Genomic DNA, 26,492 nt, shown 5'->3' with positions numbered 1-26,492 from the left:
TTGCGGGAAAGGCCTCGACCGTTGCGGCAAACAGAGATTAGCCCAGAGCCGTTCGGTCATCACAACAATCCCCATGCCATGATTGTGTACATTGCCAAGACATGAGGCCGTTTGGATCTGCATGGATGCGTGAGTCGGCGCAAGCAACTGTACTGGTCTATTGATTCAGCGCGTGAGTTGCAGAAAACACCTGCTCTCTGTACAGAACGGTCTTAGATGTCATGGTGCACACACAGCGGCCAGTCTTGGGCGTGCATTAGGTTGTTTACGCTTCAGAGATGGACGCAAAACACCGTGGCCAATGAATGGGATAGCACGCAAGGCGGTGGAGCATACTAAGCGTGGTATCTTCTTCATAAGCTGCTTGAATTGGTCTCCGGGGCTTCGAGTACTTTGAATGCGCCATGCCTCATCAAAACATGGGACTGCATTGAAGGTTTGAATTATATTTCACTTTTCTACGCAGGGTTCTTTTCCAAACTTAGGTAGGCATATTCTGCCGTCCAAATTTGTGTCCTAGTGTTAGTTACTTACTCAATTAATGTTATTGTTCCGATTTTCGGCAGTTAACCAATATCACGCATGTCCAAATGAATAACAAGTGGATAATGGTGAATAATTTATGTTTTACATGCATTTTTAACCAACTGAAGTTAAGTTGTTCTTGGGGTCTCATCAAAGGCACGCCCAGTTAAGCAGGTGATCCATGCCCAGTGCACGCCTGTTCCAGGTGCCTCCTGCCGTAATCTCAGGCGCTTGAATGAGCACATCAACCCGCGCTCCGACCCCACGCGGGCACACGGTCCCTGCCTTGACCTGAGCTTATCACAGGCTGCCCAGAACAGCAGCCCCTTAGCGTCTCAGCATCCCATGCTCGTACTGTTCCCATGGCGTGTCAGTACATCACTGCACACCGCGTCCGGCAACGCCGCTTTCGTCACAGGGCGTCACCGATCGTCACCGGCAACGCTCCGATGACGTCACGGCGCCGGACGAAGGGGGATGGGGGCGGGGGTTATAAAAAGGGTCCGGACGTGACGATCGGCGCATTGTCAGTCCAGTCCGGTCAGCCGCGCGAGCGGGGGTCGTGGAGGGCGTGGTGGCACCATGAGCTCGGTCGCAGTCCTCGCCTGTGTCGCCGCCCTGGTGGCCGTCGGACTCAGCGTGGACGCGGATGTGTTCTCGATTCACGTGCCGAGCGAGCCCAGTGGCCTTTATGGGCTGCCGCCGACGCGCCCGTCCCCATCGGCGTTGTCCCGTCCCGATCCGACCCTCCAGCACAGCCAGCAGGATCAAGAGCCGCCCCCCCCCCCCCCCTGACGTCCCGTTTCAGGGGTCCCCCACGGGGACAGAGCAGGGCTTTCCGCTCCAGGCGCCCGGGACGGGGACGCGGCAGGGAGGGGATGAAAGACCCTGCTCCGTCTCTACGTTTCGCTTCCCAGTCAAGGGACTTCCCACGGGTAAACGTGAGTAGGGTTGAGGGGAATCGGCAGGTATCTGGGCTGTCCCCAGCTGGTACCAGACGCTCCCGGGGCCTTGCTCGAGGTCACACGGGTGGGGGCTCTCCAGTTTTAGCTCAATCCTTCTTCGTCTCCCCATCAAAGGGTTCATTGCAGGAACCGAGCAGGACGGGTCGGAACAAGGCGTCTGTGTTCACTTCAATATCCCCCACGCCTTCATCCCGAAGCCAGTCGCGAGGGACAAGGAGGTTTAACCCAAACAGATCGTCTCTTTCTACACGGATCGCCTTTGCAAACTCACAATTGATGCAACATTCTCGCGAACGGGGCCATGTTGACATGCAGTTATCCGCTGTTGGTTTGTCATGGGATGACCCAAGTTTCGTCAAACAAGCCGGCTTATTGCAAAACTATATTAAAAATTACTCTTAAGACAGCCTCCCTTTTGTTCACTTTTTTCCTCGGCGTATTCTCCCGTGCCGCGACATTCACATATAAACACTATGCTGTGACCAGAGCTAGATACTGATAAATATATGCACGCATTGTAACACGTTTTTTAAATGGTAACATGTTCGGTGGATGACATTCTAGTGCGCCGGCAAGCGGGCATTAGAAATAGTCAGTGCACACGATATCACTATAGTGACTTTTGACGTATCACAAGCAGCTAAAATATGTTTCCCCTAATATGCTAGCTTATTCCATACTCTCTCGTGCGAATACTTTGCCGCCTCGATTGCAGGCATTCCTCTCGGTCTCCACGATGGCAATGCCCGATAAAAGAAAACAGTGCTGCGTTGCCCAATGGGCAAAAGAACCAGATTCTAAACGGCTATGAAGGCGTAAAATGAAGCACCACCAGGTTTCGGCGCAGGACCGTCGTCACTAAAGTAAATTCAGGTGCGATGACCAAAGGTCAGAGAAGGCTAAGTCAGCCGAAAAACCCAGTATCCAACAGTCTATGGGAGAGTTCATAATCCAACCGTGTCATTGACACCGCACACCGCCAAAACACTCGCTATCAATAAATAAACTTCGTCGTCTTCTGCTATGTCGTCGCTTCAGCGGATGCTAAATCAGAAGAACTTCTTGGGGTTTTGCTTGGCCACTACAGCCAGCTCGAGCTCTTCATCCTCTTCGAATATCGTGTCGTCACTGTGGGCAAGCAAAATATCAGTCCTGGTTGTCATGGGTATTCGATGACCCGAGATTCCTATATGAACGCGCATGGTCTTATAGACTGACAGCGCAGAAACTGATCCAGCGCGAATTATGCACTGGGACCGCGCACTTCAGGGCAACGATGTTCTGGGGGGACCTAAACAGAGGGTTGGCCCCAATCCAGCTCGGCTGATAATACGATAAACTGCCATGGGGTCTAAATCGACCTTCCTGGGATGTTATTAAGCTGCCGGTTATGGATACTATGGAGTGGGCTTAGGCGATTTGTCGGGATCTAATCTACATGTGGACATGAGATCTAATATATATAATGGAAGCCAATGTGTCTTGTCGATTCATGCTAAAGAGAGAGAAAGAAGAGCTGAATGTAAAAGGATGATGGACTATCACGCAGAGCTTTTAGGAGTTGGGGGTTCCGGATTGTTTACACTATCATGAATAAGAGTTTGGGCACTGTTATGGCAGTTTTAGTCGTCAAGAGTTTTGTCGCGCGCCCGGCTGGCCGACTGAATACCACGCGCTCGTTGGAGGGGGGGGGGGGGGGGCGGTCAATTTGACCACCGCCCTAAGGTCTCAAAATCAACGGAACTAGAGACACCAAATTCATGGGATGGATTGCCCTGCGTGTAAATTCGCTTGTGTCAAAATTTAAGATTCCTAGGTCATGTTCTTCGAGCCACATTTGGTCACACAAGGTCGAAATCTAGATCGGTGTTCAAAAGTTCCCCGACCTCCCCATGTAACCGCCTTGAATTTGGATACTAGTCCTAAGCGAAAGGCCAATGATGTTGATTTCAGGTTAATGACCTTGTTAACCTTAAGAAGGTCATGGTGACCAAAAACTTACTAGACTGTTTTGGTTTTGTTTTTATTTGAATAAGCGCCCAGAATTACGCTAGGCGCATTGCTCCTAAGACAAACCATTGACCTGGACGACTTCAAGTCATTGCCCTAATCTAACCCTTAACTCTGATCCTTAAGATGTTCATGGAAGATGTGTGCTGCGGTCGCTGGGACTAATTAATTCGAATCGAGCATTGGAAATTACCCACGGAACAGCATTCCTAATAAAAAGCAGGTTGATTTTTACCTCAATCTGACCATCATGTATGCCATAAGGTCGAAACGAATTGTATTTATTCCATATTCTATTATTTGATTTTCGGACTATCTCAGAGATGCATGGCTTTAACACTCCGTTATCACATCCTGTTGGAGGATTCCCCAGGAACCGTCTTCGCTTTCAGCGCCTGACTTTGACCTGCCATAGGTCAGCGACAGTACAGGGCAATTACCCCATTGTTTATACAAAAACACCTCCTGTTCAATTTCTTATACCGAAGGAAAGTTGTGCGTGGCTATGCCACGGCTTTCGGAAATAATTCTGAAAAACTTTGCATGGAGAGGGCAAAACGACTACCACCCCGACCTGAACGTGTGTCGACAGACAGCTTGGAAATGTTCGACGTGATTATTGAATCTAAACTCCGTTTAATTACTTTTCCATAAGTTAATTTGCGCAACAAGCCATCGGGAGCTAACTGTGAAACAAAAATCGAGTGATAGCAAATAGCACGCATCATTTCTATGCCTAACTATTAACACCGGAGAACGGATGATGTGGTGCTGCGCCATAATCGCCCTCATACAGTGTTAATACTCTGGTATATCATAACCAGGAGCATTGCAGACATCAACAAACCTGTGAAGAATAAAATCAGAGTTCAATTCTGCCAACTGAATTCACTTGAATCCCATAGAGCTCAGCTTCATGTAAAGAGCTGAAAATTCCTCTCAAATCTACCTCGAGCCATCAGATACACAATTAAAAATTTTAGCCTATCACGACTTAGCTCAATGATTACGAAGACACATCTTGAAAAATCTTTGGAGGCTCGAATAACACCGCTTTGTTCCAAAACGGAAATAAAGATAAGCCCATCTCATAATATCACCCACACAAGCAGACCATGCGCACCGCGTCCGTAACAAAGAAGGCAAGACCAAAGGGTCAGGACATGTCAAGACCCTTCCAATGAGACTACTAAGCCCACCTGCCGGTGAGCGTCAGTGACCCACTGCCAGTGGTGCGTTCCACAGCACCCCGCGCCGCCCGGTCTGCTCAGTACCTGTACAGCTGGACGCAGATGGGCTGTCGGTAGCAGCCGCCGTTGGGGCACGCCTGCTTCTGCAGCACGCACACCTTGCCCGGAGGACAGCTCTCGCAGAATGGCGCGGTCCGGCTCACGCAGAGTGGCGAGAGAGGGCACGTCTTGCCCGGTTGGCAGAGGCCGCGCGTTGCCGCGCACCGGGTCTCATCCCCGCAGCGGAACCGCACCGTCCGGCACGGATGCACGACCTCCGGCACTGTCCGGCAGGCGGCGCCACGTTAGGTGGTGGTCGGCACGCCGTCCGGCAGGCGGCACCACGTTAGGTGGGGACCGGCACTGTTCGGCAGGCGGCGCCACGTTAGGTGGTGGTCGATAGGTGTTATTGGGTGTTCCGGCTGCTGCTGTCATTTTGCGTTATGTTTGGTGAGAACGGAACACCTGGGTGATGAGTCGTCTCCAGCAATCTCTAACGAACGGCGCCACGTTAGATGAAGCACGTGCGCCGGCATTATCTAGTAAGTGGACCAGATAAGGCGTGAACTGTGCCCTCCCGATTGGAGCAATTTACGGCACTGTTAAACAGGTGACACTGATCCTGTGAGCGCGGAGGAAGTGTATATGCGCTCGACACAGATTCCTTGCGTCCTGCAAGCCTAAGTAACTAGTGGCTACTTCATGCTTGTCATTACTGTAAGCCGACCTAAACAAACAAGCCTACAGCAACCGATGCGCTCTAAACTAAATCGTAATCGCCGCTGCATGTTGTATAAGCGCAGTTTGAAAGGCAAGATCCGGGGAAGCTGTGTCAGCGTCGTGGCGTAGTAAACCGCAGAACCTTTTGCTAAGTACCCTTTATGCGATTTTAATCATTGGCTTAATCAAAGAGTGCAACGTTTGAAATGTACAACAGTGAAACAAATTTAAGGTATCCAGAGCTGCAAAGAACACAGACTTCGGATCTCGTAATCCCAGACTGTCCGACATCGCCGTCCGGACCGTGTCAGATCTGCTCTGACAACGACACATTGCCTTACTCTCTTCGTCTTACTGCGCGTGTACCACTGCCTTACGTCACGCCTTGGGTCTGCCAGCGGCCATGCACCGGTATCCGACCAACATCCTTGCTGTTGAGCAATGTTCCCATGCTGGCCGAATGGCCTGAGGATTTTCCTGAGCTCGTAACGGTTGCAGTGCCTATTCGCACCTGAGCAGTGCGTCGTGTCCTTGAGATCATTAAGTGAGAACCTACTTTCCGGCTTTCGCGAGACTCACTTGTTTTATTTTTACCAAGCAATCCGCAAAATCGGCGAGCAAATTGAGCTGTGCAAATAACATTTAGAGTACGATGACACTGACTAGACTGGAAATGCTAAGTCGAGCATGCATCTAGCTGCTTAGTTCTGTTTTCAGGGAAGTGATGCTCTCTGTCAAATTGATAACTGATTGAACTAGAGTTTAAGGCAATGGGTCTAAAAAATATTTATCGTTCGGCATCATCCGCAACGAAATGAGAATCAAATGAGTTAATGGTCCAGAAGCCGGGCCTTTGTGACATTTTTCGGAACTGACAAATCAAAAACGGCCAAATGACCGAAATGTCCGGCGCCACCGCTCACTGTGACCCGCAGAGCTGTTTGGGCTCGGAGCGGAACACCTACACTCGTGACTCACCTGAGTTCTGACAGGTATGACCACAGCCCGTGTTACAGCACTTGCTGTCGGATTCACAGTTGTAGTCGCTGGTGCACTCTTCGACACATTTGCCCTTGTATCCTTTGGTGAGCTTTGGGCAGAATCCGGGCTTAACTGAAATGAAGTAGCGACGACCACGCAGTGAGTGAATATGCTATGGCTTATCGAACGGTACATCACGCCGCCATGGCCTCTGTGCGGCGAGAACAGCACCGATCCCGGAACGACGAGCGAGATGAGGACGCTCATATTAGCTCCTTGCTCCCGATAATGCCTGGTGTTACAACGCCTGGCAGGGCGTGCCGCTTCACCAGCCGTCAGCAAAAGCAGGTCCTGAGCTCTGTTGTTTTCCTACGTTCGTTTGTATTGCATTCAGTACAGATCAGCGAAAGCCGTCGTCCCGCTGATTTGACTTGTGACATTCTGTGCAGACCAGCGAAAGCCGTCATCCCGCTGATTTGACTTGTGACATTCTGTACAGATCAGCGAAAGCCGTCATCCCGCTGATTTGACTTGTGACATTCTGTACAGATCAGCGAAAGTCGCCATCCCGCTGATTTGACTCGTGACATTCTATACAGATCAGCGAAAGCCGTCATCCCGCTGATTTGACTCGTGACATTCTATACAGATCAGCGAAAGTCATCCCCCTGATTTGACTCGTGACATTCTGTAAAGATCAGCGAAAGTCGTCATCCCGCTGATTTGACTCGTGACATATTAGTGACTCGAGATTGGAGTTTGCCGCAACATGCTTATTCCTAACAAATACCGCCTCATCTCACGATATTTTGCGTCTAAGAGCCAGAAGATCATAAAGCATTGCAATCCCGAAACCGACAGCTTTCTCTTACTAGACTTACCCGGGGGACACTCTTCCTGCGAGCACAGCAGGAACTTGTTGATGCAGGTGCAGCTGTTGCATTCGATGTCTATGATATCCCCGTCCTGCTTGCAGGCTGCAACAGACGGCCGTTGACGTCACTGCCTTGTGGCGGATCTGGCGGCGCCCGAGCGTGACGCCGCAACAGTAACACGGCAACGCCAACGCCATCACGACCACAGCGACGGCTGACCAGGGCCGCGCCGTGAGTGCCGATCCCGTCAGGGCCTGACGCTGGTCTGGGGCTCGCCGCGGAGGCCGGCCCGCCGCCACGCGACCGCCGCCATCAAGCCGCGCGGCTCGCAGCCCCGCCCCATACAGCCCAAAGCCGATTAGGGCGGCGGGGGAGGACGGCTCGCTGAGCCGACTGAGCCGGAGCCCGGAGGGGCGTAATGACATCTCCGCAGACGCCGTTCGACGACGATCCGGCGCGGTACGGAGCTGCACGACCTTGGGCGGCGAGATTCCGGCGAGATTCCCGCTGGAGACGTCCGCTAACATCGGATTAGCAGCCGCGCCGTGATGAAGACTGCTCGAGTCGGCCGACGTTGCCTGCACCGCTGGGAATGAGAAACGTTATGCATGACAGGATTTCCAGGAAGGTGGTCCAAAGGTGAAAGGCCAAGGTTATTCGAGGAGTTGCATCGTGTCGTCCGGAGATTAAGCAGGCGGACGGGCCGACCCGGTGGATTAGGCTTGTGAGTCAGAGGCACACCAATCGACTGTCAGCGTTTGACTGATGGCCGAAAAACCGGATTGCATAGCAGCTGACTGCTTGTAGTTGCAATTTCAACGAATTGACGGCATCAAAGCATGTTTAAAAATTTGCTCGATAAATATATAGGGCGAAAACTTTGACATTTTTGACAGCGCGGTAGCGGTGGCCTCGAGTTGTCGGAGATGTCCGGCACGTCACCAATCAAACACACACAAATATCCAGTTCGTTATTTATTTTCGATTTATTTCCACGCTTAAAGCGAGCAAAAATAGGTTGACGCAAGCAGTCATTAGCAAGTTAACGCGAATACGAGTTAAGCACACTTATCGATACCGACCATTCTGGCCACGGAGCACAGCCGGAGGCCAGGGGTCAGTACGGCTCTCACGGTCTAATGAGAAGCCTGCCCTTCCACACGCCTTCACACCATCGCGAAGAAACGTCTAGACCAGCGGAGGAAGGTAGCCAAGGTACTCCTCAAGCTCCTGCTCCACCGTCGGCCTCTTTGTCTTCGGCACGAGCCGCATGCCGAACTTGGGCTCGTAGTCAGGCATGGCGTCAGCGTCGAAGGGCGGCAGCGAGGGCCGCGATCCGCCATGGCTCGGGCGCGGAGAGGTCGGCAGACGATTTGGACGAGCTGGGACGCGGACGGGTGTCTCCGGTTGGGAGAAAGGTGGACGGGGACGGCGGGGCGAGGGCTCCAGCTTGGCTGCAGCCGGCTGCGGGCCTAGTCTCGAGTCGGGCTCATTGTACGGGGGTCGTGGTCGCTGTCCCTGTGTGGATTCCCCTCCAGTACCCGGTGACCCCGGTGACCCTGGTGATCCTCCGCCCGGGGCACCTTGGTTTCCTCCACTGCCAGGAGTGCCTGGGGTGCCTAAAGTACCCGGTGATCCTGGTGATCCCCTGTCCGGTGCACCCAGAGCTCCTCCTTTGCCAGGAGTGCCTGGGGTACCTTCAATACCTGGTGATCCTAGTGATCCTCTGCCCGGCGGGGCATACTTGTATCCTCCACTGCCAGCAGTGCCTGGGGTACCTCCAGTTCCCGGTGAGCCTGGTGGTCCTTCGCCTGGAGCAACCGATGATCCTCCGCCGCCAGGAGTGCCTGGGGTGCCTAAAGTACCCGGTAATCTTAGTGATCCTTGGCCCGGCGGGGCATACGAGTATCCTCCATAGAAATAGGTGTCTTCGATACCTCCAGTATCTGGTGATCCTGGTGATCCTCTGCCCGGGGCACCGGGGGATCCTCCTATACCAGGAACGCCTGGGGTACCCCCAGTACCCGGTGATCCTGGTGATCCTCTGCCCGGTTCACCCCGGGATCCTCCGCTGCCAGGAATGCCTGGGGTACCTCCAGTGCCTGGTGATCCTGGTGATCCTCTGCCCGGTTCACCCCGGGATCCTCCGCTGCCAGGAATGCCTGGGGTACCTCCAGTGCCTGGTGATCCTGGTGATCCTCTACCGGGGGCACCCGGAGAGCCTCCTATACCAGGAACGCCTGGGATACCTCCAGTACCCGGTGATCCTGGTGATCCTCTGCCCGGTTCACCCCGGGATCCTCCGCTGCCAGGAGTGCCTGGGGTACCTCCAGTACCCGGTGATCCTGGTGATCCTCTGCCCGGGGCACCCGAGTATCCTCCACTGCCAGGAGTGCCTGGGGTACCTCCAGTGCCTGGTGATCCTGGTGATCCTCTGCCGGGGGCACCCGGAGAGCCTCCTCTTCCAGGAACGCCTGGGGTACCTCCAGTGCCTGGTGATCCTGGTGATCCTCTGCCGGGGGCACCCGGAGAGCCTCCTCTTCCAGGAGTGCCTGGGGTACCTCCAGTGCCCGGTGAGCCTGGTGATCCTCTGCCCGGTGCACCTCGAGATCCTCCGCTGCCAGGAGTGCCTGGGGTACCTCCAGTACCCGGTGATCCTGGTGATCCTCTGCCCGGGGCACCCGAGTATTCTCCACTGCCAGGAGTGCCTGGGGTACCTCCAGTGCCTGGTGATCCTGGTGATCCTCTACCGGGGGCACCCGGAGAGCCTCCTATACCAGGAACGCCTGGGGTACCTCCAGTACCCGGTGATCCTGGTGATCCTCTGCCCGGTTCACCCCGGGATCCTCCGCTGCCAGGAATGCCTGGGGTACCTCCAGTGCCTGGTGATCCTGGTGATCCTCTACCGGGGGCACCCGGAGAGCCTCCTATACCAGGAATGCCTAGGGTACCTCCAGTACCCGGTGATCCTGGTGATCCTCTGCCCGGTTCACCCCGGGATCCTCCGCTGCCAGGAGTGCCTGGGGTACCTCCAGTACCCGGTGATCCTGGTGATCCTCTGCCCGGGGCACCCGAGTATTCTCCACTGCCAGGAGTGCCTGGGGTACCTCCAGTGCCTGGTGATCCTGGTGATCCTCTACCGGGGGCACCCGGAGAGCCTCCTATACCAGGAACGCCTGGGGTACCTCCAGTACCCGGTGATCCTGGTGATCCTCTGCCCGGTTCACCCCGGGATCCTCCGCTGCCAGGAATGCCTGGGGTACCTCCAGTGCCTGGTGATCCTGGTGATCCTCTACCGGGGGCACCCGGAGAGCCTCCTATACCAGGAACGCCTAGGGTACCTCCAGTACCCGGTGATCCTGGTGATCCTCTGCCCGGTTCACCCCGGGATCCTCCGCTGCCAGGAGTGCCTGGGGTACCTCCAGTACCCGGTGATCCTGGTGATCCTCTGCCCGGGGCACCCGAGTATTCTCCACTGCCAGGAGTGCCTGGGGTACCTCCAGTGCCTGGTGATCCTGGTGATCCTCTACCGGGGGCACCCGGAGAGCCTCCTATACCAGGAACGCCTGGGGTACCTCCAGTACCCGGTGATCCTGGTGATCCTCTGCCCGGCTCACCCCGGGATCCTCCGCTGCCAGGAATGCCTGGGGTACCTCCAGTGCCTGGTGATCCTGGTGATCCTCTACCGGGGGCACCCGGAGAGCCTCCTATACCAGGAACGCCTAGGGTACCTCCAGTACCCGGTGATCCTGGTGATCCTCTGCCCGGTTCACCCCGGGATCCTCCGCTGCCAGGAGTGCCTGGGGTACCTCCAGTACCCGGTGATCCTGGTGATCCTCTGCCCGGGGCACCCGAGTATTCTCCACTGCCAGGAGTGCCTGGGGTACCTCCAGTGCCTGGTGATCCTGGTGATCCTCTACCGGGGGCACCCGGAGAGCCTCCTATACCAGGAACGCCTGGGGTACCTCCAGTACCCGGTGATCCTGGTGATCCTCTGCTCGGCTCACCCCGGGATCCTCCGCTGCCAGGAATGCCTGGGGTACCTCCAGTGCCTGGTGATCCTGGTGATCCTCTACCGGGGGCACCCGGAGAGCCTCCTATACCAGGAACGCCTAGGGTACCTCCAGTACCCGGTGATCCTGGTGATCCTCTGCCCGGTTCACCCCGGGATCCTCCGCTGCCAGGAGTGCCTGGGGTACCTCCAGTACCCGGTGATCCTGGTGATCCTCTACCGGGGGCACCCAGAGAGCCTCCTATACCAGGAACGCCTGGGGTACCTCCAGTACCCGGTGATCCTGGTGATCCTCTGCCCGGTGCACCCTGGAATCCTCCGCTGCCAGGAGTGTCTGGGGTGCCTCCAGTGCCCGGCGAGCTTGATGATTCTCTGCCCGGCGATTTCTCAGAGGTTGGAATTTTTGCTGTATCGGGTCTGTCAGATTTGGCAGGTGTCGGCGGGGAAAGATCACCGTACGCAGACTGGGGTGGTTTGAAGTCAGAACTGGGCGGCAGGTAGCTGTTCGAAACACCATATCTGGGGGGTTGCGAAGTGCCGCTTTTGCTTTCGGAGATCTCAGCTGTTGGGCCTTGTTCAGGAACTGGTGAGACTGGTTTTGTCTTGGGCTGTGTGGAGACACCCACATTTTCAGCATTCTCACTGGGCGCGTCTTTAGTAGTCGCAGGTCTTGCAGGATTCTGTTCTTCATCAGCTGCAAGTTCCGGCGTTGTACTTGCAATCTGAGGCGCCGTGATGACGGAATTCGGCACTTTCGCGTCTCCCAGACCATATTCAGTCGGTATTATATCAGCGCCAGGACTTTCGGCGACCGGTGTTCCGAAATCGTCCTCTCCCTCGCCACCAGGTACGGGAAGTGGCATGTTGCTGATGAGCTCAGCGCCAGGACTTCCGGCGACCGGTGTCTCGGGGGACGTTCCAGCGACTGGAGATGAGGGCCTGCCGAGGACAGTGATAGGTGACTTGGCCGGAGAAAAGTCGTCCTCTCCCTCGCCACCAGGTATGGGAAGTGGCATGTTGCTGATGAGCTCAGCGCCAGGACTTCCGGCGACCGGTGTCTCGGGGGACGTTCCAGCGACTGGAGATGAGGGCCTGCCGAGGACAGTGATAGGTGACTTGGCCGGAGAAAAGTCGTCCTCTCCCTCGCCACCAGGTATGGGAAGCGGCATATTGCTAACAAGCTCAGGGACAGGACTTTCGGCGGCTGGTGTTCCGGGGGACGTTCCAGCGACTTTGGGCGTCTTGGCAGCCAAAGGCCTTCCGAGGAGAGCGCCAGGTGACTTGGCCGTGGAAATTCCGTCCTCCTCCCCGTCTCCAGGTATGGGAAGCGGCATATTGCTATCAAGCTCAGGCTTGCTGCTGCTGACTTGGACGGATTCTGGTCGCTCTGAGGGTAGTGTGCTTTTAACGGAGGGGAAAGGCGATGCCTCGTCTTCGTCCAACAAGATCTGAGCGTCACCAGGTGCAAAGGTTCGTCGAGATCCCCCGACTTCCGAGCCGGCCGGTGCTTTTCTGGTGTATTCGTTTCCAGCGGCGGGACTTGTGTCGCCAGCGAGCTCAGGCTTAGCATATTTCGAATACTGTTGTGCATTTTTCAGTCCAGGTAAATCATCTCCCTCTTGAGTCTGCGTTTGCGACTTGCGCTCACGTGGGCTAACGCTCTGTCGGATACTCGGTCCAGGAGATTTCACTTTTTCTCCAGATTTATCCAAAATAGACTTTTGCTCTGTTGTCGCCCGGCTTATAGGGAACGGAACATCTGGGGGCTCACTAACGTACCCAATGATCGGGGGTTTGAACTCCTTGTCCGGTAGAAGGTATCCGTCTCCGATGTCTGGGAGCGAAGATCCTGGTCTGCCACGACCACCACCAGATCCTGGCGTGCCACGTCCACCACCGGACCCTGGTGTGCCACGTCCACCACCAGGCCCTGGTGTGCCACGTCCACCACCGGATCCTGGTGTGCCACGTCCACCACCAGACCCTGGTGTGCCACGTCCACCACCAGGCCCTGGTGTGCCACGTCCACCACCGGATCCTGGCGTGCCACGTCCACCACCAGACCCTGGTGTGCCACGTCCACCACCAGGCCCTGGTGTGCCACGTTCACCACCGGATCCTGGTGTGCCACGTCCACCACCAGACCCTGGTGTGCCACGTCCACCACCAGGCCCTGGTGTGCCACGTCCACCACCGGATCCTGGTGGACCTTGCCCACCTCCAGATCCAGGTATTCCAGAGCCTGGCGATCCTTGCCCGTCACCAGACCCTGGCGGACCCTCCCCACCTCCATATCCTGGTCTTCCACTGCCTGGTGGGCCTTGTCCATCTCCAGATCCAGGCCTTCCAGAGCCTGGAGATCCTTGCCCGTCACCAGACCCTGGCGGACCCTCCCCACCTCCATATCCTGGTCTTCCACTACCTGGTGGGCCTTGTCCACCTCCAGATCCAGGTCTTCCAGACCCTGGTGTACCACGTCCAGCACCAGACCCTGGTGTGCCACGTCCGCCACCAGACCCTGGTGTGCCACGTCCGCCACCAGACCCTGGTGTGCCACGTCCACCACCAGACCCTGGTGTGCCACGTCCACCACCGGATCCTAGTGGGCCTTGCCCACCTCCAGATCCAGGTCTTCCAGAGCCTGGCGATCCTTGCCCGTCACCAGACCCTGGAGGACCCTCCCCACCTCCATATCCTGGTCTTCCACTACCTGGCGGACCTTGTCTACCTCCAGATCCAGGTCTTCCGGACCCTGGTGTGCCGCGTCCACCACCAGGCCCTGGTGTGCCACGTCCATCACCGGACCCTGGCGTGCCACGTCCACCTCCAGACCCTGGTGTGCCACGTCCGCCACCAGTTCCTGATGGGCCTTGTCCATCTCCAGATCCGGGTCTTCCAGAGCCTGGCGATCCTTGCCCGTCACCAGACCCTGGCGGACCCTCCCCACCTCCATATCCTGGTCTTCCACTACCTGGCGGACCTTGTCCACCTCCAGATCCAGGTCTTCCAGAGCCTGGTGTGCCACGTCCACCACCAGGCCCTGGTGTGCCACGTCCACCACCAGATCCTGGTGTGCCACGTCCACCACCAGGCCCTGGTGTGCCACGTCCACCACCGGACCCTGGTGTGCCACGACCACCACCAGACCCTGGTGTGCCACGTCCGCCACCAGATCCTGATGGGCCTTGTCCACCTCCAGAGCCAGGTCTTCCAGAGCCTGGCGGTCCTTGCCCGTCACCAGACCCTGGCGGACCCTCCCCACCTCCATATCCCGGTCTTCCAGTACCTGACGGACCTTGTCCACCTCCAGATCCAGGTCTTCCAGACCCTGGTGTGCCACGTCCACCACCAGGCCCTGGTGTTCCACGTCCACCACCAGATCCTGGTGTGCCACGTCCGCCACCGGACCCTGGTGTGCCACGTCCGCCACCGGATCCTGGTGGGCCTTGTCCACCTCCAGATCCAGGTCTTCCAGTGCCTGGTGATCCCTGCCCTTCACCAGACCCTGGCGGGCCCTGCCCACCACCAGATCCAGGTCTTCCACTGCCTGATGGGCCTTGTCCACCTCCAGATCCAGGTCTTCCAGAGCCTGGCGATCCTTGCCCGCCACCAGACCCTGGCGGGCCCTCCCCACCTCCATATCCTGGTCCAGGTCTTACAGACCCTGGTGATCCTTGCCCGCCACCGGACCCTGGTGTGCCGCGATCACTACCGGACCCTGGAGTGCCACGTCCACCACCAGGCCCTGGTGTACCACGTCCATCATCCGATCCTGCTGGTCCTTGTCTACCTCCAGATCCAGATGGACCTCGCCCACCACCAGCTCCCGGTCCATCAGATCCTGGTGAGCCTTGCACAGTGCCGAAACCCGGTGATCCGCGCCCGCCGCCAGATCCTATTCCACCAGGTCCTGGTGATCCTTGTCCTGCACCAGACCCTGATGGGCCACGGCCAGATCCTGGTCCACCTCTTCCACCACTCGGCTTTGGATACGCTCCGCCGGGAGAGCCTAGCTCTTCATCGCTGTCCCGAGGCACAGCGGTGGATGGCGAATCTGCGCTGGCTGTGCCCGAGCCGGGCTTGCCGGGACCCTCGGGACCATCTTCCTCGTAGACAGCGGTCCCCGGCGTGAACTCGGTGTCCGGCGGAAGGTAGCCGTAGCTGCTGTGGTCCCTTGAACGTGGCTTGTCACTTCCCGCGGCTGGGGAGCCAGGCTTGACGCCACTTTCTTCCTCTTCAGGTGCAGCTCCTCCTAGGCCCGGCCCGCCAGGCTCTCCTGCTGATGCTCCTGGGACTGACGCTTCTCCAGTACCTCGCAGGCCTGGTTTAATGCTGCCCTCAGGGCTTGTTCCTCCGAGTCCCGAGCCCGCTGGTTTCTGGCCTAATCCCACACCGCCGGGGGCACCTGCTCGATCTCCTGCTAGTGTTTTGATGGTGCCGATGACGGTTGGGCTGCCTCTTGGGCGAGCCGCTCCTGTCTCGTCGCCAGATGTCGCACCAGACGGCTGATCCGACGTCGGTTTCGGGAGCCCACCGCCAGGGGCGACAGAGACGCCATCTGGTCCCACGGACGTTGGCTCTGCATCGCCACCCGTCTGGGGGTCTCCTCTGCCGGTACTCTTACCTGGTTCTCCTGAGGTTGCCTTGACCGATGCACCTGTTCCGGTGCCCGCGCTTGCGCCACCCTTACCGCTTCCCTTTCCACGGGTGCCTGCGCCTGGGTACCCTTCACCGTCTCCCTCTCCACCGATGCCGGCGCCTGGGTATCCCTCACCGTCTCCCTCTCCACGGGTGCCTGCGCCTGGGTACCCTTCACCGTCTCCCTCTCCACCGATGCCGGCGCCTGGGTATCCCTCACCGTCTCCCTCTCCACCGATGCCGGCGCCTGGGTATCCCTCACCGTCTTCCTTTCCACGGGTGCCTGCGTCTGGGTACCCTTCACCGTCTCCCTTTCCACCGATGCCGGCGCCTGGGTATCCCTCACCGTCTCCCTCTCCACCGGGGCCTGCGCCTGGGTACCCCTCACCGTCTCCCTTTCCACCGGGGCCTGCGCCTGGGTACCCCCTCACCGTCTCCCTTTCCACCGATGCCGGCGCCTGGGTATCCCTCACCGTCTCCCTCTCCACCGGGGCCTGCGCCTGGGTACCCCTCACCGTCTCCCTTTCCACCGGGGCCTGCGCCTGGGTACCCCTCACCGTCTCCCTTTCCACCGATGCCGGCGCCTGGGTATCCCTCACCGTCTCCCTCTCCACCGGGGCCTGCGCCTGGGTACCCCTCACCGTCTCCCTCTCCACCGATGCCGGCGCCTGGGTATCCCTCACCGTCTCCCTCTCCACCGATGCCGGCGCCTGGGTATCCCTCACCGTCTCCCTTTCCATCGGTGCTTGCGCCCGGGTACCCCTCACCGTCTCCCTTTCCTCCGGGACCTGCGCCTGGGTACCCCTCGCTGTCTTCCTTTCCACCGGGGCCTGCGCCTGGGTACCCCTCACCGTCTCCCTTTCCACCGGTGCCTGCGCCTGCGTTTCCCTTCCCATCTCCTTTTCCGCCTGGTGCCGATCCCAGCCCTAGGTCCTGTGGCGGCGGGACGGGATCGGATGGCGAGGAGACCGTGCCCCTGGCGGTGCCGGGTTCGCCCGGTCCGCTCGGCCCCTCTCCCTCCTCTCCTAATAACTCGGGCGGGATGGGCGTGCCGTCTTCGTAGAAGCCGGGCGTGAAGGCGCCGTACGGCGGCAGGTAATCATCGCCCCAGCGACCCCCGCCCCGCCTACGGCCATTATCCCTGTTCGACCCGTCCTCGTCTGTCGCGTCGTCGTCGGCGAGGGAAGGATCGAGGGCGTCGGGATCGCCCTCGCCGCCGCTGCCGGTCGCCGTAGCTGCGCCTGGGTACCCCTCACCGTCTTCCTTTCCACCAGTGCCTGCGCCTGGGTACCCCTCACCGTCTCCCCTTCCACCGGTGCCTGCGCCTGGGTACCCCTCACCGTCTCCCTCTCCACCGGGGCCTGCGCCAGGGTACCCCTCACCGTCTCCCCTTCCACCGGTGCCTGCGCCTGGGTACCCCTCGCTGTCTTCCTTTCCACCGGGGCCTGTGCCTGGGTACCCCTCACCGTCTCCCTTTCCACCGGTGCCTGCGCCTGCGTTTCCCTTCCCATCTCCTTTTCCGCCTGGTGCCGATCCCAGCCCTAGGTCCTGCGGCGGCGGGACGGGATCGGATGGCGAGGAGACCGTGCCCCTGGCGGTGCCGGGTGCGCCTGGTCCGCTCGGCCCCTCTCCCTCCTCTCCTAATAACTCGGGCGGGATGGGCGTGCCGTCTTCGTAGAAGCCGGGCGTGAAGGCGCCGTACGGCGGCAGGTAATCATCGCCCCAGCGACCCCCGCCCCGCCTACGGCCATTACCCCCTTTCGACCCGTCCTCGTCTGTCGCGTCGTCGTCGGCGAGGGAAGGATCGAGGGCGTCGGGATCGCCCTCGCCGCCGCTGCCGGTCGCCGCAGCTGCGCCGCCAGCTAAAAGAACGTGCAAGGTCACGACATGCTCGCGGTGCTAAAACGTGGGCAGTGCATACCAAGATCACACATGCTGTGCTCATGCATCAGTAGAAATGGACAGGTGTAGCAAAGATCCACGTGCTTGTAGGAGATAATGTTAGGTGCATCATTAGATCAGAGATCAGAAACGTCCTATTCGGACGCAAAAATCCCGGATGTTCTCTCACGATTCGTTTCTGTTATTCGTGACTAATAACAAAGTAGTAAGAAAAGGAGAAACCGATGATGCATACTCCATGGGTTCCATTTCAAGATGCCAGAGAATTATGTGCACTGCAGCCAGTCGGTGAGAGATGTCACGTGCATATCCATGCAAGATGCAGCCGCTATGCATACACCGTCGTACCTGTGTCTGCTCTCAGCTCAACGCCTGTCATCAAACCCGCCCCCTCTGACATCATGTGTTTCTACCCCAAGCTACCATGCAGGTCAGGTTTGCCCTCCGGCGAGTCTCACCGCCCCCGCTTCCGCAGCCAGCAGCAAGCAAGTGGCCGACCACCGATCGGCGGGACCCGCCCCACGAGACTCACGTATAGCCGTGCAGGAGGGCTTGCCCTCGCGGTCTTCGGTGCACCGGAAGCCAACACGACACTTGATGGTGTCGCAGTCGGGCGCGCGCGGCCTGCGGCACACGCTGGCGCAGCCGTTGGAGCAGCACTTGGAATCGTTAAGGCACTGCGAGTCGTACTGGCACGAGCTCCTGCAGCCGCCGCGGGGCAGCGTGTCGCTGGAGACCCTCGGGCAGAGGCCAGGCTTCTCGGCTGGGGACGGAAGGCCTGGTCAAGCGCCACTCAAACAGGCGGCGAACGTGTCTGGCTGCAAGAGGTGCGAGACAGGGTGCACTCTATGATCTTAATTTGGCTATCACAAGCCCACAGTTGCAGTGTTTAGTGTCGTCGGCAGAGGGGCCGGAGAGCCAGAGAACCAGTCAGAGTTGGCAGCGTATTAAATCGACTAGTGACCCGTGGGAGCTGCAGCGTCCCCGTACCGACTGTCCACAGCCCCTCCTCTGCTCGTGCATAAACCCCGAACACGTGCAATCAGGGGTAAGGAAGGAAAAGTGCCGTACACGTACGGCCAGAATTCATCAGATTAATTGCCAGCAGTGAAGTATTATCAGCGCGAAACCGCGACGCCATCGTCTATTCCGTTCGTGACTTAACCGTGTGATGAGCACGGTTGTTTTGAACAGCAAAGAGACGTCAGGACTGGTTTGTGAAGTAAACCCCCATTATCATAACAAGGGTAGATGAACGGTGAAAATGCCAACTACGATCGAACGGCTGCCATCAGGAATCCTTTCTCAGAACAAAAATGTGGTCAGCACGATTTGATGAACGCATGAACGTCTGATAAACGCAGTAGGATAACTTTGATAAACTTTCTCGCGATGCATCCAAAGAGCTGCACACCGTCGGCCCTTGTTGTCCTGGTCTCCAGAAGGTCTCCAGAACGTCACGCGCCCCCACTGACCCGTCGATAAGCACTGGGCGTCGCCGGCGATGCTGCCGACGCACGCGGTGCCCTCGGAGCAGGTCAGGTCGGCGCAGAGCTTGCGCAGGTCGGCCGGCATGCAGCGGTTGCCGCAGCCGTCGGCATTGCAGCACCTGAGTCCCTCCGGACACTGCTCGTCGTACTCGCACTGGTCGCTGCTGTCCGCCGGACAGCGCACCCTGGGGGCCACCACCGGACAGCGGCCCGGCCGCGGCGCTGCGCACAGAGCAGGCGGCAGTCAGGTCAACAGCGCACAGCGGCCCGGCCGCGGCGCTGTGCACAGAGCAGGCGGCCGTCAGGTCAGCAGCGCACAGCGGCCCGGCCGCGGCGCTGTGCACAGAGCAGGCGGCCGTCAGGTCAGCAACGCACAGCGGCCCGGCCGCGGCGCTGTGCACAGAGCAGGTGGCCGTCAGGTCAGCAGCGCACAGCGGCGCCACCATACCAGCTGGTTGCTTATAATCACGTGAATGCCTCTACATCTCGCAAAGCCGTGTGACCCAACTTCTTCTCTTGAGTTCACGTGAGATGCACACATGGCCTATAATGCGGCATGGATAACCAAACGGATTGGCCCTAGTCATGGCAGCCCAGGACTCCTTACCTGTGCTAACGCACTGCGCGTCACTGACGCCGTCGTCGACGCAGGAGTATCCCTCCTCGCAGTCACGGTCCTCGCAGCGTTTACGCAGGTCGGGCGGTGCGCAGACGCTCGCGCAGCCGTTGTTGCAGCACCGCTCGTCACCGGAGCACTGGAAGTCGTACACGCACTGGTCCTCGCAGCTGCGGGTCCGCGGGTTCCAGAAGTCCGCCGCCGGGCACCGACCGTCCTTCTGGGCTGGAGAGCAGAGGTCACTGAGGTCAGACGGTGCGGTGAAGGGTCAAAGAGGTCAGAAGGAACGGTTGTCTGGCTGCTGGGGTGTGGCGACAGGGTGTAGAAGTTGAGGAGAGATGCACTCAGTCCTGTGTGTTCGGGACTTCATGGCAAACATTCCGAATAGCTGACCGGAGAACACAAGTGGGAATTCGTATAGAAGAACACAAGTGGACGGTCGTAAGCTTACGACAACCAGGAATAGAGGTGAAGCTTCGTCAACTTCGGTACAATTTCGATAACCACATGTTTTGCTGTTCATTTTTTCGGCCTCAAGCAGCTTGGTGGGTCATTCGGGTTCACCAGTGAAGAGCCACGACGAACATTCAGAGACGAACGCCCGTGAAGCAGAAGAAGTGACGATTATGTTGACCTGCGAGGCGTGGCCTAGGCTCGCGACCGTATTCGCCGCGCTCATTTATTATCGCGGTTGGTGGCTCGTGGCCCGCCAAGAACCAAAGGTGATATGCTGGTCATTGGCATTACAGAGCAAGCGCCGCAATTGCTCTGCGTCAGCAAGCCTTTGTTATCATTTGCAACATCCGCATGCAGTCATTGAACAGAATAAACTCGTGAAGGCTGTAAGATCTCACAGAGAACATGACGTCACAGCAATACTAATCGATAGGCAAGAAGCCCGAAAAACGTCGTGATCAGCCACTGATAAAGCACGCCTTTCACCTGTTTGACGGCAGTCTGAATCTGCAGCAACGATCTGCAGTGGTCTGCAGCGAAATAACTGAATCGTTGCATATTTTGCAACACTCCGGTACTGCGTCAGTGCAGCACAAGCAATGTATGTCTATCAACTCACGTCCTGATAGGGGCGAGGGCATAATTTTTTATGCAACCACTTTGAGGTTTTTGAGGATACCTCTCCAGCGTATTAGAAATTTCGCTCAAGTTTTCACTAGGCTATGGATGTTCATTACGCGTGTTTTCCCACCAAAAGTGTTTCTAGCTTTTCTGGCTCCCGAGCAACAGCGTTTTTTTAGGAACACTGCACGGCAATCTAAGGCCGCCGCGGGCGGCGGGCGGCAGCGCGGGCAGCGGGCGGCAGCGAACGATGCCGCGGAATGCGTGCGGCGGGCCGACATTGTTGCATGAACACGCGCACGGGTGGGCGGGGTCAAATTGACCCCTCCCCCCAAGGTTTTTCCAGAATGATCTCGGAAGGGCGCGTCGTAGTCGCACCAAATTTGCAATAGCTGTAGAGAATTGAATAGCAGATCTTTTGATGCGAAAAATTTGGTGTGTATTTCAAGGTTGCTAACCTATGGCAGGGGATGGGAATTTTCTAGGGAATGGTGCAATGCGATGCAACAATGGAGTGTTAGATGAAGTCACACACATGTAAAATAGTTTCTTAAGCAGAAAATCAATGACACCTAGAATTACAACCACTTCAAATTGACCTAGGGGCAGGTATGAAGGTCAGAACAAGGTCAAAGCTAACCCGCTTTTCACTCGAGAGCTCGGTTTTATGGGGTAGTTTCTGGCGCTCATTTCAAAATTATGCATGACAAGAACCGCAATATATGGGCTTTTTAAAGATCGGAGAAGGTCACTGACAAAAATGACGCAGGTCAACATTTTATTTTTAGGAACAGATCACCCGGCGTAATCCCCGACCTTTATTCGAATGGCAAAATAGGAACAATCTCAAAGGCACTTGGTCACCTTGGCCTTATGAAGGTTAAACAAGGTCACTTAACTCATTGACCTTTTGCTTAGAACAGATACCTGGCTTCACGGCGTTACGTGAGGAGTGTTTCAGGGCATTTGAGAGGCCAGTCTGGAGTTTGACATTGCTTGACCTTATTGGACCCCAAGCTCATATTCTAGAAACCTCAAACTTTGATGCAAGGGATTTTACGCACAGGGTAATCTGCAATGCGAATGTGGTGTCTTTAGTTATCTTAGTTTCCGAGATCTCAGGGGGTCCAGTTGACCCTCGCCCATCCGACCGAAGGATATTCAGCCGGCCACCCCGGCGCGTGTAAATGGAGCCATGTATCGTAAAGGTATGCTAAAAACACACAAATATATGCAGTTATACTGATAATTAAATAAGAAACACACCTGGCTAAATTTCATCTCACCATAAGTTATGGTCTCCTTGGTACGATGTTGTAAAGCTGAAAAAGTGTGATTTTGGGGAAATATTGACCTTTGACCTGCCATGATGGGATCAATTACCGACCTAACAATAAATAACTAGTACGAAAGACGACATTTTTGTACCAATCGAGATCTCTTCTGAGATCAATCCACTGATGTTTTCTGCTAACCCCTTCCTGTATTACGTTGGAAACGCCAGAAACCGCATTAACCGTCTCCGCCTATCAACCCGCGTTATGAAAAGCGCCGAATCAGGGCGAGGGTCAGGGAGCGTGGAGGGAAAAATGGGTCAGCAAGACTGAGTGAAGGATATGTGTACCGACGCCGGTATTCCACAGTATTATTTGATTAGGATGAATAGGGAACATGTTGCATACATAAGGGACCCAAAACTATTTCATAACGTGAAAGCGCGGCCAAACATGAAGAACATCCTCTACAAACGCTGAAACAACGAAGATCTGCACACCTCAGTATCCGCACTTACTAGTATTGACACAGAAGGCATCCTTCAGCTTGTCCTTATCGAGGCAGGCGTAGCCGTCCGGACAGTTAACGTCGTCGCACGACTTCCTGAAGTCGGGATCGAGGCAGGCGTTGGCGCAGCCGTTGTTGCAGCAGCGCTGCTGTTTGGGACACTCGGAGTCATACTTGCACGTGTCCTTGCAGTCGCCCCGGTACGAGCCCGGCTGGATGGCCGGACACTTGCCGGCCTTGACCTCTGCGGAGGGGGGGGGGGTGGAGTCAGACAGGGGGTCGGTGAGGGGGGTCGCGTTGGACGGGTAAATCAATGGGGAGGGGCGTAGTTCATACGGGGGGTCGGTGGGGAGGGGAGGAGTCACACAGGGGTCAGTGCGGGGGCCGAGTTAGATGGGGAGATCAGTGAGAAGGGGAAGAGTCACACAGGCGGTCGGTGAGGAGGGCCGCAGTCAGATGGAGAGACCAGTGGGGAGGGCCGGAGTCAGACGGGGTGATCAGTGGGGAGGGGATGATGGTCGGAACAGGAGATCGGTGGGGAGGGGTGGGAGCATTAACATGGAGGAAGAAACAGTCTCCTTTCGTCGTAGCTGCCAATAAAAGAAATGGCAGAAATATTCTAATAGTATAAGAAGTCTTTCACTACTACTTATCACAGGCTACATTTGAACATTCCAGCTACTTCACTAGCTGCCATTCTACTACAGTAAGGCGATGTCCTTCCAGCTGTCCATCCACTGGAATTCTAAATGGGCGTCATCATGCGCGTGGAATAGTTGACTTTTAGCTGTAGAGGCAACCTTCGCATTTGCCAGCTACAACTCTGGGCTCTGTAAGGATGTTGTCGTAATGAGGAAAACAGTGTAAATTTCGCTTTCAAATGTGCTAGCTGAATACTCAAGGTCCAGCGTAGCCCAGTGCCGACAGTTGCATGCCTTCCAAGGCCATGTGAAACGGTCTCTAGCTTACAGCCTAAATCACCCAAGGTGTCCAAAAGCACGATGAATCATCGATGTAGGAATGCAAAGCGTCATTGTTCTGTCGATCGAACGCTGCAGTATGCTACTTCTTTGTTTCTGTTCTCGAGATTCTCGTGAATAAACGGTGCGTGCGAATGCACGATTATCCCACGGTTGTGCCGTTGCGAACAATGCAAATGTTGTCACGCAGGTTCTGCTAACTTCAACGGGCAGGACTGGAAAGGAACTTCCTGAGCTGGAATAATAGCCATCCATTTCTCAAATACCGATGTCATCCTTAGCGTAAACAATGTTTAGACAGACACCTTGGATAACACAGCTCCTGTGACACAACAATGGGCTCGGCGCAAAGGCATGCGCTCAGTTATACAACACGCCGTGTCTCCTTTTACGTGACATGTTATATGTCAGCCGTGTTCATCGGGGGGTTTCTGAGGCCTAATAATTTACATAACTTGGCTATGGCTAAGGCTATGGCTTACAGGAAGCGTAAATTCAGATGGCCGACTCGTTCAGTAACGTTGCGTCGTTGGTAGAGACCCCTTTAACAGCATGACGAGCGAGGTAATGACAAATGGCGCTCTAATCGTGAGATGAATGATGAGGATTAGGTCTCGAATGATGTACATGATACGAAAACTCAAACTTCATGAGGCAGGTGTTTTTCTGAGCCCATAACAATGGGTTTATGCATGCATTGGAAAGTTAGTCTTCGTGGCACCCTGGTAGGCAAATGGGCTCACTATTGTTGTCTTAATACGTAAATCACATCGGCTGATTTATTTTTCCCTTGTCTGTGACCAAACAACCACAAAACTGATACGCTTTTCGTGGGTATTAGTCACAGTGGGTTGGGCTGTTTTCCTGTGTGGTTTTCATGGATCAGACAAATATCCTTCGTTTTAGACCCCAGCGTACAGTATTTGGTAAAACTTAGAAGGCGCTGTTGTCTGCCTCCCGGCTGACCACTTGTTGCTCTACGTAAGGTGTTGAGCTGGAAACGTAGCGTGTATCCCCTGCCCTCACCCACACCGCGCAATCATTTTCAGGCATTTACCTGCACTAACTGGAAAGATCCAACCCAAACCAATTGCCCACACTGGTAGATATGTGGTAGATATTCGGGTTGCGTTGCCGCCTGCCAGCTAAATGCGCAAGCGCGCAGGTTTGTACCAAGTCACGTTATCTCCCCTGTTAAATCGTGTTGGTCTAGTGTTACTGCGACTCCGGATTTCCAAGGTCTAGACATTGTACACTATACACCAAGGTTCCGACACTCGCATGTTACATTTGTAACTGGAACTTTTTGCTTGTTAGGCTTGTAGCTACACTTGTGCACATGTAGCACTTTTCTGCAAAGTTTTACAAGACTGTAAGTTGTATGTTCCCCCATATCAAAAGAATGTATGTGGTCATAAGCAGCGTTACAGGGAAATGCGCTTGACCAAATAGGTAAAATGCATAAGCGCGTCTCGAAACAATTCAGCACAACTTGTCAATCATTTTGCTACTTGCCGTGCAAAACTGTGCGGCGGTGAAGTCAGAAATTTCGAAGAAATAGGCCTCTCAAAATTTAGTCCAGCTGTACCGAGCAGGGTCAGGGATAACTGGACCGCGCCAGGATGGGCTGGCTCAAGTCAGGTCAGGTCGGATCAAGTCGGACCGATTCCCTGGAGTAACGAAGGTGCCAGTTGGCTGACTCCGAGACCCGTTTGGCCTATGCTGTATTGGTCGTTATAAATATTTTGCACAGTAAGCATTGCTGGCGTCATCATACAGTTCCAAAATTTATAGCTGTCATTTAAAACCACTGGTAAGACGCATGCTTTTGCAGGTGGGCAATACGAGTTACGAAGACATACATAAGTGGCAGATGCTTTCACTCATAGTGACTGATTGCATTCGTGAGAAAGACACCCGGAACCAAGACATGAGATGTTCTACTCGCCGAAGGATCTTGCCCCACCGCCGCAACCCCAGTACAGCTTCCGTCACTGCTTGCCTCGCCAGCTACGGCTTACAGCGTGGATTAGGCAGCGGGGGTAACCAGCTGGAGCTACAGCTTGTGCCAAATTGTGTAGATGTTGTGCTAACGCATTCATTGTTACTGTGAATATACTTTATGGTACGGTGATGTTCGCAAATGATGCCTGCAGGGTTTCGCACTGAAAAAATGCCATCGAAAATAAAGGTTCATTCGTCGTAATACCCGTCAATTTTTACATTCCAGTCGTCGTAGACATTTCCAAAGTTTAGGAAATAAGTTGAGCTGGCAGGCACCGTTCGCACAAACGCAAGCAAAATGTACCAGCAGGTGAGGTCACGTGCATTAACACCTGATGGGTTCGCCTTCAGCGGCAAATCGTTTGACGTTATAGCCAAGACACACATAAGTAGATTGACGAGAGATATATAGGTGAACGCAAGCTGCTGAAAGAATTCTACACAGCGCTAATATGCTGGTCCCCGGCTCTGCACAGTGCTCGCCGGTGCAGTGTTCCTGATCAACACTGCCTCCCAGCGCCTGCAGACTTCTTTTTCTGCATTGGGAACGAGTAACGGGTTTAGATACCAGTTGGCCTTATGTCACAGCTAGTTGTAGCGTTCCGTTCAGGGGTGTCGATTTGTGCTGTTTTGTGAGTATCTTTGTTGAGCTTGGCCTACCAAATATTGGCTTACCCTTCCCCCTC

The 26,492-nt window shown here is 55.9% G+C and overlaps 2 protein-coding genes across 2 annotated transcripts in view; both read right to left on the bottom strand.

The window, feature by feature from the left end:
• Positions 1-2,539: 2,539 nt before the first annotated feature.
• Positions 2,540-26,492, bottom strand: part of LOC119097302 (balbiani ring protein 3) — a 64,786-nt gene continuing 40,833 nt past the window's right edge. The window contains exons 16-23 of the mRNA XM_037220350.1: positions 22,833-23,066; positions 19,955-20,188; positions 19,333-19,569; positions 18,390-18,620; positions 7,312-7,407; positions 6,428-6,562; positions 4,775-5,012; positions 2,540-2,618 (exon numbers count right to left, since the gene is read on the bottom strand). Coding sequence (XP_037076245.1) covers positions 2,540-2,618; positions 4,775-5,012; positions 6,428-6,562; positions 7,312-7,407; positions 18,390-18,620; positions 19,333-19,569; positions 19,955-20,188; positions 22,833-23,066 — 1,484 coding nt within the window. The remainder of the gene's footprint in view (positions 2,619-4,774; positions 5,013-6,427; positions 6,563-7,311; positions 7,408-18,389; positions 18,621-19,332; positions 19,570-19,954; positions 20,189-22,832; positions 23,067-26,492) is intronic.
• Positions 8,272-13,314, bottom strand: LOC119096546 (collagen alpha-1(III) chain-like). Its single transcript, XM_037219452.1, has one exon. The coding sequence runs from the start codon at positions 12,649-12,651 to the stop codon at positions 8,494-8,496; it is 4,158 nt and encodes a 1,385-aa protein (XP_037075347.1). The 5' UTR covers positions 12,652-13,314; the 3' UTR covers positions 8,272-8,493.

This window comes from Pollicipes pollicipes, unplaced genomic scaffold (genome assembly GCF_011947565.3).
Source record: "Pollicipes pollicipes isolate AB1234 unplaced genomic scaffold, Ppol_2.1 Scaffold_4295;HRSCAF=5057_pilon_pilon_pilon, whole genome shotgun sequence".
NCBI lineage: Eukaryota > Metazoa > Arthropoda > Thecostraca > Pollicipedomorpha > Pollicipedidae > Pollicipes > Pollicipes pollicipes.
This window is presented reverse-complemented; position numbering and strand designations above follow the sequence as displayed.